The 13,648-nt window shown below is 45.0% G+C and overlaps 1 protein-coding gene across 3 annotated transcripts in view; it reads right to left on the bottom strand.

Annotated features, from left to right (window-relative positions):
• Positions 1-13,648, bottom strand: part of LOC149343860 (uncharacterized) — a 51,913-nt gene that overhangs the window by 22,369 nt on the left and 15,896 nt on the right. The window contains exon 1 of one of the 3 annotated variants that reach the window (XM_089546088.1): positions 2,143-2,241. The exons of 1 other annotated variant lie outside the window; for it this stretch is intronic. In XM_089546088.1, coding sequence (XP_089402214.1) covers positions 2,143-2,212 — 70 coding nt within the window. In that variant the 5' untranslated portion in view covers positions 2,213-2,241. Of the gene's footprint in view, positions 1-2,142; positions 2,242-13,648 lie in introns of those variants that run through there. One more of the 3 variants, XM_089546089.1, reaches the window with a different exon arrangement.

The raw sequence follows: 13,648 nt of genomic DNA on the forward strand, positions 1-13,648 counted from the left end.
ATTCCCATTTTCCGCCGATTTCCTCTCAGATAACTGCGCCTTCTTTGCTTCTCTGTGTTCCCTTGAAGCCACTCGTCGTTGTTCGATGACCTCATTAATTTCCATATTCCACCAGCTTCGTGGCTTCCTCTTTCCTCTCCAGCGGTTTACTCCTTTCACTTGTTTCATTTTTGTAGCGATGCGCAGTTCTAACTGATTATAATCCCACTTTTCCGTGGGACGTTTCTCGATTACTTCTTCTATTTCGGCTGATATTAGCGCTATTTGTTCATCGTTAAATTTTGCGCTGTCTTTTTGACTTCGCTGCATTTCTCTTTTGACTATGGCTCCCAACTGTAGACTAATACATTTATGATCACTTCCTAGGCTGTACTTCCCCTCTTCGTCTATTTCCATTATTGTGAGCTTGCTATAGATGCCCTGCGACATTAGACAGTAGTCAATGGTTGTTTGCCTGTTACGGGATTCCCACGTGATTTGTCCCTCACATTTAGTTTCTCTATTGACAATAACTAAGTTGTGCCGCTCACACAAGTCTAGCATTAACTTCCCGTTACAATCTGTGTATCCAACCAGATCCTCGATGTGGCCGTTCATGTCTCCAAGCAAAATAATATCGATACCGTCTCCAATCTGCTTTATATCGTCATTGAGGCACTTAACTAGATCCTTGTTTTCTTGCCTGCATTTGTCCCCGGTCCCTAAATAAACTACCCCTAGCCATGTCCTTTTGCCAGCAATTGTACCTGATACCCAGACATGTTCTTTGCAAGTTGATTTTATTCTTTGCCAATTTGTTCCTTGATGTATCAGCATACCTACTCCTCCTCCCTTCTTCTCCGTTGTTGTTCTGTTGCACCCTTCCCAGACATAGCCATCGATGAAAGGTGGATCTTCTAGATCCCTCAGATGTGTCTCGCATAGAGCGTATACACCTACTGCTTCGTCCTTTAACTGCTGTTCCATTTCTAGCCATTTCGCTCTCTTTCTACCTCCTTGCATGTTTATGTAACTGATCCTGGCGTTAAATTTCTTTTTCGTAGTTTTCTTTCTGGGCCTCCTAGTGGCCATTTTGTTGGGATCAGCCGCCATTGTTACATTTACATCGCTTCTACCTACCCCTACGCCCTGAGCCACCGTGGACCCCCTAAAAAAGCTACCGCTCGGCCTCCCAGGCGCCTGCCTATCTCTTCTCCTACCCTTCCACTGAAATGGATGCCATCTCGTCCAAAGTCTCTGCCCGAACCTGCTCTGTGCACTTCCTTGTTTATTTCTACTACCTCAAAGCCTTTCTCGAGGCCTAACTGCCTTATCTCGCGATTAAGATTCACAATGTCTTTAGCAACCTCTACATTCCTTCCTTGTACCTCCGGCACTGTACACACCACGATCTGCGCTTGCTGTGCTATCGCCCTTATACCGTCAACTCTCTCAGCTAATCTTTTCCCTACTTGTGCGGCGTTACCATTCAGGACATCATTTAGCCCCGCCGCTACCACTACCAAGTTACGCCTTGCAGCCTTCTCGGAAAGTTCACTTTTAGTCGCTCTCAGAACATCGTCCATTGTCCTTCCTGGAAACACCCCGACTGCTACCCGCCTATGACCCTTCACCCGGTCCAGAATAGCTCTTTTGCAGCGCCTCATGTTTGAGTCACCAGCGATAAGCACTAGCGTACTCTGCCCCTCCCTCCTAACTTCCGGATCTTGCTGCCTCTTATCAGCTACTGTGACCTCATTTCCTGGAATTAGCTCGTTCCCCTTCTCAGTAACGCCTCTCGACTTCCCAGCTGGCACCTGGGCGTAGCTGTTCCTGCCTGAACATGTCTGACCTACTGGCGTCTCGCTGTCCATGCCATTGCAAGCCCCATCCACGTGGCTGGCGCTGGAATGCCCACCGTTGTGGCTTCCAATGGCGGTGTCAGCCGCTTTTGTCTCCAACTTACAAAGCTGTTCTTGAAGCTTGCGCTTCTCTGCCCTCTCTATCTGTAACACTGTTTCTAGAGCTAGCCCGCGGGTAAGACGACTCATCACGATTAAAAATACAGCATTTGGTTTCCAGAATGGTGAACAAAGTCGCCAGAGCAATGAATCAACAGGAGTGCTTTTTCAGTTCAGAAATTTTCCACTCAGAAATACTCACCGCTGACGGCTGCACTTGACTGGACAATTGCGTAAAAAAGCAGACACGCTGTTTTCAAGACAACTTCCATAGCGGAGAATACTGGCTCTGGTCTCACACAGTAGCGAAGAAGCAAAGCCTGAAGTCCTGTTTTCAAGAAGACGGACTCCTATGCTTGCTGTTATTCACAGCAGGAGATTGACAAGAGTAGCCGGCTGACATTTGCTTTGAAAGCCACTAAACTTTTTGCCGCATTTATTTTTGCAGTTCATAGCAGAGAGTCGAGGCGGGGCTACAAAGTCAGATATAAAACGCTTCTCAGGCAGGAATGGCGTCAGCATAAAGTGTCTAGCATGTATACATTGAAGCTGTCTTCCGCATGTGCTTGTCTCTAGGCAGAGGCGCTCTCGTAACTGCTCTAACAATTCGTGCGTTTTAGCAGATGCTGTCCCGCCACGTTTCAATTTTATTCTTGCGAGAGGCAAACATATAGGGCTCTGAATTAAGACATACGAACGACGGCAAACCGCTTTATCATTGAAGAAGATAGCGGACTTCGTGTTTTGTCGGTGGCCCAAACGCTGTCACTACTTTGCTGTCTTTTTTAATTCCATCTAGGGACATGTATTGTGCAGAGCTTCTGTTTTATGGCTTTTGATATGCACTATAAACTGAGTTTGCTATATTTTGGCGCTATTGAATGAACAATAATGAGAGCACGCGTACTGAAAATACTTATGAGAGCGACCTGTCCGTTGTTTCGAACAATCTAATGTCTTAAGGCATGCGAAACTTCTTTCTGTTTTCTTGCTTTCATATAAGCTGTCAATTTAGTTTGATAAAATGTCGTCAATATCATGCAAGCCGGAATTGTGTAGCGCACATATTATGGAGCTTCTAGTGCGATGCGTCTGTTCGTTAAATAAATAGTTTGTGCTAACTTTCAAAACAATTTGCCAAATGGACCCTAAGCGCTCGGTTGGCTACCTCACACCCACGTCAGGCTGCAGTTTGTAAAGATAAATAATATCCTGGCTGATGTTTTCTTTTGAGAGAAATTAAAATTTATCGAAATGACTTGCTACGGTGCCTGGTTCGCTTCTAGAGGCATGGCAATTTTTCATGATGGCAATGAGAGCCCATTGAAGCCAGTTATTTGTTAATGCTTTGAATTATTTTTATTAATAGAGCTTTCACTTTGCAATTAGTTTTTGAGTGACGCGCGAGAGGCCGATAGGTAGGTGGTAGGAGGGACGAGGTGTGTCGAAGAAGCTTTTCGTCCCAGGCTCTGAATTTTCCTTAGTGATGGTACCGAAACACATCACGCTGAAATGACAAGTTATGGTGCCCTATTTGCAAAGTCGAAGTCAATGGTCACGCACTGTTGTCATGGGTGCAACGATCTTTCATGCTGTCGCAGTTGACATCACCATTGAAGCACTTTAGAGGCATTATAAAGTCGACGCTATCAACACTGGCGCTGCGCTGCGCCTTTTTTTTTTTTTGACAAGCTCTGGGCCTTGATGCGCCAGTAACCACGTGCCCGTAATAGAACCAAGCTTGGACGCCGCTCTGGATCTACTTGCCTAGTTCGTCGAAGCACTCATAGCATGTGGGGAACAAGTAGCGTTTCCTGCAGCGTACTGATCCAGGCCGAACGATTAGTACGAACGAAAACGCTACGAGTTCCAACTCCCATGATTTCGATTCCCGATGTGAACGAAGGCGCTGGAAAGATCCCCGGCTTCGATGGTCGGCTACCGCATTTTGGCCTATAGGATCCTCAATGCGAGCTAGGGCAAGCGGAGACCGTGCTATCTGTTCGGCCGAAAATTTCGCTGCGAGCGAAGTAGCTTAACGTATTCTTGAATTTTAAAGCGTGAGCTTTAAGGCTACCGTTAAGCGGATAACTCGGCGTCCGGCGTTTTTGTGTAGCGGAACTCACGATTGGTTGAAAAGGTTTTACATCACACGTGGAGTGGATGAATTGAAAAATGATTAAAACCTCACATAAATTGTGATAACAAAGTCAAAACATGGCTCAATCTTCGGTACGACATGTAACTGTATAAGAGTTTGGGTTGGGTTTATGGGGTTTAACGTTCCAAAGCGACTAAGGCTATGAGAGACGCCGTAGTGAAGGGCTCCGGAAATTTCGACCACCTGGGGTTCTTTAGCGTGCACTGACATCGCACAGCACACGGGCCTCTAGAATTTCGCCTCCATCGGAATTCAACCGCCGCCGCCGGGATCGAACCCACGTCTTTCTGGTCAGCAGCCGAGCACCATAACCGCTGAGCCACCGCGGCGGGGCATGTAACTGTATAAGGAAAATGAGTTGCACTCAAAAGAAAATCTCGCTAATCATTAGGATCGCAACCCTGGCCCTAGAATTGCGAGTCATGCACGCTACCTTCAGGCCGCACAGGCACGTTCGTATGGTTTGGTTAAAGCGGAGTTTTATGTGTATGCTGTGTGGCCTTTTCACGTAATATGGCAGCTTACGACTATATGCTAAAGATTGCGTGTCTCATTAAGAGAGGCACTGCTTAAGAGAGCAGTGATTAAACGAGCATCGAAGCCCATGGCGTTGACGGGTGAACGTATGCGAACGACTGTCTGCTTGCGTTACGCGACACTCGTGTTTCATGTGATCTGGCAACGTTAATAGAGCACGTGATCCGGTAACATGTTAATTAGATCAAGTCAAATGGCGGTCGGGACTCATTAATCCTACTTAGTCATACCCTTAAAAGCGTAGCTTAAGAGTCCCCAGAATTTTTTTCCCACAGGTGGCTGACAAGTTTGAGGAAGTTAGGGCCTCAGTCCTCCACGGCGTACAAGGAGCAAAACACTATTGTTGAGAACCGCAGTGCTGTCTTACAGTGCAGCTGCCCAAAGCCGTTGAACTTGCTTATCGCCGACCGCCCAAGCTGCCTCATCGCATGAGGAAAAATGCCACGGCGACAGGACGCAGGTCGCTGACGAGCCACTGCTCGGCGTCGAGCTCCTTCTTAAGCGCATATATCGGAATCTGTTCGTCGTCAAGGCAGATACAAGTTACCCTATGCAAGCTGTCAAGGTTGGCGCCAAGTACTGCGGCTCGACGATTCTGATCTTCGACAGCGCCTTGTGCAGTTGCTGCTATCACCGCTGCCGGGTTGTTCAGCTTTTCGTGGGTGGAAGTCAGCCCAATAAAGTGCTCTTTTCACTGGCATGTCCGCCTCCAAATACGCCGAGCACGGTCTCGTCACCACCACGGGCAAATACGAGAGAAAGGACTGAAATTCTGTTGCTGATCGAAATCGGGTTGAACTATAGAAATAAAAAAATAGCCGTATATTTTAAACGGAGTGTTACCCCGCTCCCAACTCGAGTTTTCACGGGTAATATAATGCATAGAAGGTACATAGTATATCTGATTAGATGATATCACTTTTTCGCTGAGCGTTTGAAAACGAAAAGCGCGAGAAAACCGCAAAGAAGGGGGGAAGCGCCACGCAACCAGATTTTTTCTGCGTCTCACCACCTCCTCCTACTTCAAGCTATAGGAACTCTGTGCACGCACAATGGAGTCAGTTACAGCACCAGATGGCTGCCGGCATCAACGAACGGTTGAAGCCACCTGCGCATGCAGCTGTCTCAAATTGAAGGTGGACAGTGCGGGGGTGCACAGAGCAAAGTGCTTGCCATCTTAGGAAAAATACCAAGCAATAAGCCTAGGAAAAGCGGCGGATATGTTCCGCAAGCTTTCTGCTCTCTTTCGTTCCTTCTCGCTGTTTGTGATTAGTCAGGCTCATCTTTAAGAACGGAGCTCGTGAACGGCACTGCTTGTCGGCTACCAGTCCTGATTTCACACGTGGAAGCTGCAAGTGATAAATGTGGCAAAATAAAGGAAAGTGGCAATAAATGTAGTGATAAATGGCCCCCGATTGTCACATGGAACGTTTCCTCGTGCCTTGTCGCTGTTACGTTTTCTGAGCATGTTCATCAAATGGAGATGAAAGCAAACAAAGCGCAGAGCGCAGAAACGATGCGGTAACCGCCAGGGCAAACAAAACAACAGCGTACATGCAGGGCTAAAACTCAGTGATCAACATCCCGCTTACTGTTCAGTGAAAGCTTTGGCCGGTGGCAATACAGCGACCAGCTAACAAGATCGGCTCAAGACACAGTTCTCCGTATGTCACGCGTAGCCTCGTCTTGCACAGCGGCTAAGTGCTGTGCAATGGCAAGTACTGTGCAGTGTAGCAACCGGAATATGTGGGCGTGGGTCGGACAGAAATGTCGAGGTATAACCCCAAGGTAAGGGATAGTATGATGCCGCACGTAGAGCGATGGGAAGGTAAGGATATAAATGCATTCTTCGCAAGAGTGCAAAGAGGGTATTGGACGACCACAGCCATGTTTTCCTTCAGTACTCGAGAGGAGAACTTTGCAGTTCCTATAAAACCTGAACACTGTATTGATTCTGTCTCGCGTGTTAAAAAGAGTATTATATCTGAACATGCTCATGTGTTGATGGAGTCGTTCGGCATGCATATGCTGATGTTCTCCCCAACTTTGAAAATGCATTCATGGCGATTTACACATTTTGAGGTCACACTCTAATTATACTTCTTGTAGAATAGCATCTCTTTTAGAGGAAATACTGGACGCGGGACTTTTAGAGTCGCACAGCTGACATCAGTAAAATTGTCTAATTTGTCGCGCGCGCGTAGAATGCTTAAACTAGCTATTACAAGCGAATTAGCCGTTTACGATATAACTTAAAAAGAGCTCAGAATTTTATTGTACAGCCAGTGTATAGTGAATATCATTTAGCGAGTAATTTTTGGAACGTCGCAAAGGCTAGATATTCCCATAAAACGAGCCGTAATTAAAGTCACAAAATGGCAAGAATAAAATCTTTTTGTACCGAAAAAAGACTCCGGATGACTGCGAATTATACCCTGAATGACTAAGAGGAAGAAAGGAAAACTGCACTTAATGTTTTGTTGAAATGCTTGGAGCTTGAAATACGTTTGTAATTCCCCTCTGATACCTTGGGTACCGCTTCGCATCAAGGGCTTTGACTTCTTCTTTCTGACAGTATTTTTGGTCTCGTTTCGTTGCAGAAAGAAAGTATTTTTTCTCTCGGAGTGGTTTCAAGTGTGCTTGTGGGATCCTTCCGACGGACGCTAAGCAGCTTGTTAAGAAAAAACACCCATAATCAGAGGGAACAGGTGAATGACTCCTTTTCTCCGCTTTTTCCTGATGTGCCCAGCGCCAAAAGGGTTAAAGAAGAAAATGCCAAGATTTTCGCTATTCCAACGTCAGTTCAGCCTGTTGATGTCTTAGCGCTCTGTTGACGTCGCAGTGATGACGTACTCATGGCCTCTGTCCGCTAATGTCAATCATAAAACTCTTGGCGAAGGCGCAATGCGGACGCCTTCGTGAAACTGCTAGGCTTCAACACTTAAACTACACATTTCTTATCCCACAGGTGCTATATGAAATATATTTCAGATAAAGTCACGGCACTTAGCCGACGTAAACACAGTCAGTGTGTGTGCTAGTTTAATTACGAAGTAAGTTTTTACTGCTTGCGTGCTCCTTGTGTCAAAGACGAAAATAATTTGCGACATACGGCCGCTACAAGCTTGACTTCACTAGCCTCAGGAAACAAAAAAAAAATGATCGAACCTTTCATCTTCTGAGTACAAAAGGGTAGCGGAACTCTCCGACATGCCATTTTCAAAGATTGAGGTCCCTCGAACCGCTTTCGAATAAGCTGAAGGTCACTCGCCTTGCAAAGGTTAAATTGTGATACGTTTCTTAGGTGCATTCGGGCCCTAGTTCCCTAAAGTGGGCAATGTACTCTCCTCTTCTGAGTATTTGGCATGTGAAGTAATAAAAATAAGTAGATTACCGGCAATTTTTGGCCTGTCCTATTCGTATTTTAAGTGGTTGTCTTAATGATCAAGGCCCCGCAGGGGCATCTCTTACATGCCGAGGTTGGTGAGGTGCGACACCACGGGTTGCTGAGCATCCGCAGGGACATCCCTGCAGGGGGATGATGGTGAGGAGTGCGTCACCACGGACCCCAGCACCCGCGCTTAGCCGTGCGTGGCTAAGCGTGTCCAGGGGAAGAGGCAATCCCGGTGGTTGAGCCGATGCCGGGCATTTGCACCTTTAAGGTCCATCGGCAGTCGCCTTTTCCTATCATACCCTCTATCTGTCACTTCCCTATCTCTTTCTTAAAACTGCCTTGTTTTCTGTTCACTTCTTAGATTTTCCTTTTTTCCTGGCGGCCAAGCTTAACCTTGTGTGGCCAACGAACCTGTGTTACGTCATATTTGGTTATAGTTGGGTGTGCAGCTGGCGTGGGCGGGACTTGCTCGCAAATTCCTGCCCCGTCCCGTCGTTGGGCTCGGCGGTGGGTGGCTGGCACCGTGGCCGAACAATACACACAATTCATGGCGACCCCTTATCAACAAAATTATCGCCATCAAAAAAGAGTGCGGTCCAATGTGACAGCCCAGTACCTCTTGAAATCCAAAAAAAAAACATCCGAAAATTCCTCGTTGGGCACAGTGAAGAGACAGAAATAACTGCCTGAACAATATCCCCAGTCTCGGTTACAAAAAGCCTGACCGATGCCTTTGGCACGGGCTACAAGCTGCAAAAAATGCCTAGTGGCGACCTTTTTCTAGAGCTGAAAGACAATAATCAAAGCTGTTTAACATAGTGCCCACTGGGGAACCCCAGTATCAATAACTGAACACAGATCCCTAAACACCGTCCGGGGCGTAATCTCTGAAGCCGACTTTTCAAGCTCACCAAACCAAAAAATGCTGGAAGGTCTCAGGGACCAAAATGTCACCAATGTCTACCTCATCACAATCAGGAAAGAAAGGAAAAAAATACCAACAAAGCACCCTGTCGTGACTTTCAGCTGAAGTACATTGCCCGAAGCAATAGATGTTGGCTATTTGAAAATAAATGACCGCCTCTACATCCTGAACCGGCGATGGTGTTACAACTGTCAGCGGTAGGGTCATGGCTCAGAGAGCTGCCGTGGCCACAAAACATGTGCGAAATGCGCTTCACATGAGCACGTTTCGGAGAACTGGGATGCAGCGCCGTGCTGTGAGAACATTGAAGATAACCCCGTTTATTCAAGGCCTTGTCCAACATGACAGACTGAAAAAGTAATAATTAATCTACAAACAAAGGAAAACCTTTAATTCAAAGAAGCACGTCAACGACCTTCACATAGCATTGGCACATTCTCCTTCAGTGCAAAAAACAAAATTCGCCGATGCGGTGCTAAGGAACGGGGCACCAAACCAGGCTTCGGCGCCAAAAAATCAAGAAATCAAACTACAGGCCTCGATAAAACGGGGGCTAGGTTTTCTGACCCTATCCCTCTAAAACAGTAAAAATGGAATTCCTAATTCATTTGAACTACCGACGACTATTGAGCAACTACAGCGATGTGAACTACCTCTTAAACTCATTTTCTCCCGTGGCACTATACTTACAGGAAAAAAACGTAGGAGCTGAAGGAATAGACTCTCTGGAGGTGGCGCTATTATAGTACAGAGTGGTGCTGCAACTCGAGAAGTGAAACTTAAAACTACATATGAAGCTGTTGCAGTCACTGTTCTACATTTCAAAAGAATTACAATATGTTCTATATACCTTGAGCCACACTTAACAGTCACACTACATGATCTAGAAACACTTTTTAAACACCGACTAGAGCCATATGTAGTTCTGGGAGATTTTAATGCCCATTTTGGGTTTAGGGGAAGTGAACAAATACACAGTAAAGATCATATTTCAGAGGATTTTATTCTGTCGAATAACATCTGCCTGTTCAATACAGGGAAATTCACGTGCTGCTCTCCAAGGTCTGGAAAAATTAGCTGCATAGACCTGTCTTTTAGTTCACCCTCTGTTTTTATTGATTTTAAATCACAAATTCTGAATAGCCCCAGTCGGAAGTGATCACTTCACGTAGCTGACTGACAGCTGTATTGGAAAAAAGCTGCCGCTGAAAAATTATTTGCAGATCATCTCAGTGTTGATGAACTGCATGAAATGTTTACAGCTGCGGCACGCCTAGCTATCCCGCAGTCGTCGGGCGTGGTTAGACCTAACCACAAGGTGTGCTATAACAAAGAATGTAGAGAAGCGAAAAAGGAGCAAAATTAAGCCTGGCGAATTTTTTGCCGGTACTCGACGCATAAGTACCTTAAAAACTTTAAGAAGGCGAAAGCTAATGCAATGCGTATCCGTCGTAATGCCGAGAAAGCTTCCTGAAAAAATTACTCATCTTCCAAAAACACCGTCCAGAAACAGTTTAATAACATCCAAAAAATGTTGGAGAAAGTTCGTAAATTAAATTGCTACTTCTCCCCTTTCCCAACTGCTTTTATCGGAGCCCTTGAAACACAAACCATCATAGATGAACAAGCAGATATCCTAGGCGAACCTTTCTCAAGTGTTTCCAGCTCCTCACGCTACACAGGGTCATTTTTAAAATAGAAAAACACCGCCGCAAAACTACACTTCCTCTAAGTGGTTGCACAAATCAACCATTCAATAGATCAATTACATCCCAAGAAATAAACAATTCTATCTGCCAGCAAACAGACCGCTCCCGGCCCTGATGAAATACATTACGAAATGCTCGAACATCTTTCCCAACCATCTTCAGAAGCACTTTTTAAATTTTTGACAAAACTTACACACTAGGAAAAATTCTGGAAGCTTGGAAGAAAGCCAAATAGTGCCATTCCTGAAACCTGGAAAGCAGCCAGCATCCCCTGGCAATTAAAGACCAATAGCTCTTATCAGCTGCCTCGGCAGGCCTTTTGAAAGCGTCTTGATTATCAGGCTAACTTAAGTGCTTAAATCTCGCGAACTCCTTGACATTCATCAGTGTGGTTTTAAAAAGGCGTGGTTGGCAACAGACTATCTAGTTCGCCTAGAAAATACCGTTCGAAAGGCTTTCGTATATAAACGGCACTATCTTGCTCTCTTCTTCGATATCGGAAAAGCATACGACACAACTTAGAGGTTCGGAATACTTCGCCACCTAGTAGAACTTGGCATACATGCAATGATGTTGAACTGCCTAAATGACTTTCTACCCACCCGTTCCTTTCATGTATGCCTAGGTTCAACCCTCTTAACGAAATTTGTTTAGGAGAATGGGGTACCTATGGAGTGTGTTCTAAGTACAACACTCTTTGTCGTGAAAATGAATTCCTTAGCCAAAATAATCCCAAAATAAATTATCTACTCAGTTTACGTTGACCATCTTCAGATAGCCTGCACGTCGACAAACATATCGACATGCGAGAGACAAGTACAACTGACAAAAACTAAGTGCAGGGGCAGACAGAAATAGATTCCACTTCTCTCCTCAGAAAATAGTGGCCATCACGTTCTCTCTCAAACGAGGCCTATAGAACAAACCCACCCTCTATTTAACGGAAACAGAATAACCAGTAGTAGAAGAAGACATATTTCTACGCGCAATTTTTGATAAAAAGCTCACATTCCTTCCACACATAACCTGAAGATGGAAGCTTCCCGATGACTGTATGTCCTAAAGTTGCTTTCCCAAAAATGGTTGAGGTCCAATATTACATGCCTTTTGCACATTTATCATGCTCTAGTGTGATCCTGCCTAGATTACGGGTGCATCGCGTGTGAGTCTGCGAGACCATGATACCTAAAACGGCTGGAACCCGTGCATAGCCTGGTTTACGTCTCTCAACTGGCGCATACAGAGCATCCCCCATAAACAGTGTCTATGTGGAAATTCATGAACCCTCCCTTACAGACAGAAGAACTATGCTCACATGTGCATATATTATAAATATCCATTCCCTTCCGAAACACCTCGGTTATCCCATATTTACAGTGCACCTTCAGAAGGCAGTTAAAAAACAAACCCTAGTTAATCAGACCTCTACTTCTCCGCTTCGAATATAGTTGGCAAACCTTAGGAATACCAGATACCCTTCCTGATGTCGCCTGAAGGCACGGCCGTACGCGATTTTAGAGTAGCACACTCTCGAAAAAAACAAACACCGCACGAACACATTCTGCAGGAATTCTTGAAACTACAGGAAAAATATTGAACTACACAGAATTCTACTCTGACGGCTCCAGAACAGCAGAGTATGTTGGAAGCGCGGTTGTGCAAGGAAACTGGAAAAAAAAATAGTAAGGCTGCCAAACTACGCGTCCATTTTACTACCGAATTTATGCGGTCTCTAACGGTAAGGAGGTAAGAAGTAACAGTATCGAAAACAGCATAATTTACACAGATTCATTCAGCCTGCTCATGGCATATCATCGCAAAAATGCTGCTCAACCATTAGTAGGAAGCATAATACATAACATAAAAAAGTCCCAACACAAGGGCGTATATAAAATTCTGCTTGGTGCTAAGGCATATTCGAATAGATGCAAATGAAAGAGCCGACATGCGTGCTGCAGAAGCTCGCAGTAAGCCTTTGCTCGGGGAATGAAAAAGCTGTAAGCACCAAGAAAGTTTTGTAGAAGTAAGTTTTTGTCGCCTCTGCATAGGTACACACACGTCTGACACAACTTCTTACTGACGAATCAAGACAAACCTCCCACTAAACCATATTTTACACTCTTGCTCAAAACTCGAAAAACTAAGGAAAAAGTACTCTACCCGATTTTTTTATGAACACATTCCTTTTTATCCATTGTCGCTCATGGGTGATAATGTCACTATTGACAAACGCTGTATTCTTAGCTTTTTAAGAGAAGTTGGTTTCCTTTATACACTTTAAATTATAACATAGCGCCTCAGTTTGATACACCTCCGCCCCTTTCTCATTCCTGAGGAGAAGGCTGAGTGGTTTATTACATTGGTTGAGAGCCTTGAGGTCCTTGCCCAGTTAAGGAGTTAAGGATTGCCACTGAGGTTACCTGAGCTTCATTAAAGCTTTCACCATAAGCCATTTATAAATTTTTTGTCCTTTATTATCACTTGATTGTACGAAATTACCTTTTAGGGCCTTTACACTACTGTTGTTTCACACTTTTTTCACTTTTTTTTTCACACTTGTTTCACCGCTGTTTCACACAAAATCCTGCTCAAAACAATTCTCTATAGCTTGTGTTTGGCGCATGATAGCATTGGATGCTTATGCGCTGCTAAACCCAACACAACACCACATACACAATGATCAAGGACTCTAGTAGCAGCCTTGATGACGCGTTTTTTTCTGTAGCTATGACGGTGGCGTTGTTACAGTCGATGTTAAGGGCATGTCTTCCAGCGTGTTCAGCTACAGCGTTCGCTGCTTCAGTGCTGTTCGCCAAGCCATGTTTGGGTTCTAGTAGGCGTCCTGAGAAAACTTGCCGGTTACGCCAATGTAAACATCCTCGCAATCAGAATCTTATAAGATGGTCTCTTGTATACAACTTCTGGGTACATACTGTCGTGCATACGATGGCTTACGATTATTTACCTGTTTTGGAGCTTGCT

Source organism: Amblyomma mixtum, chromosome 5 (assembly GCF_055824585.1).
Source record: "Amblyomma mixtum isolate Tamu chromosome 5, ASM5582458v1, whole genome shotgun sequence".
Lineage (NCBI taxonomy): Eukaryota > Metazoa > Arthropoda > Arachnida > Ixodida > Ixodidae > Amblyomma > Amblyomma mixtum.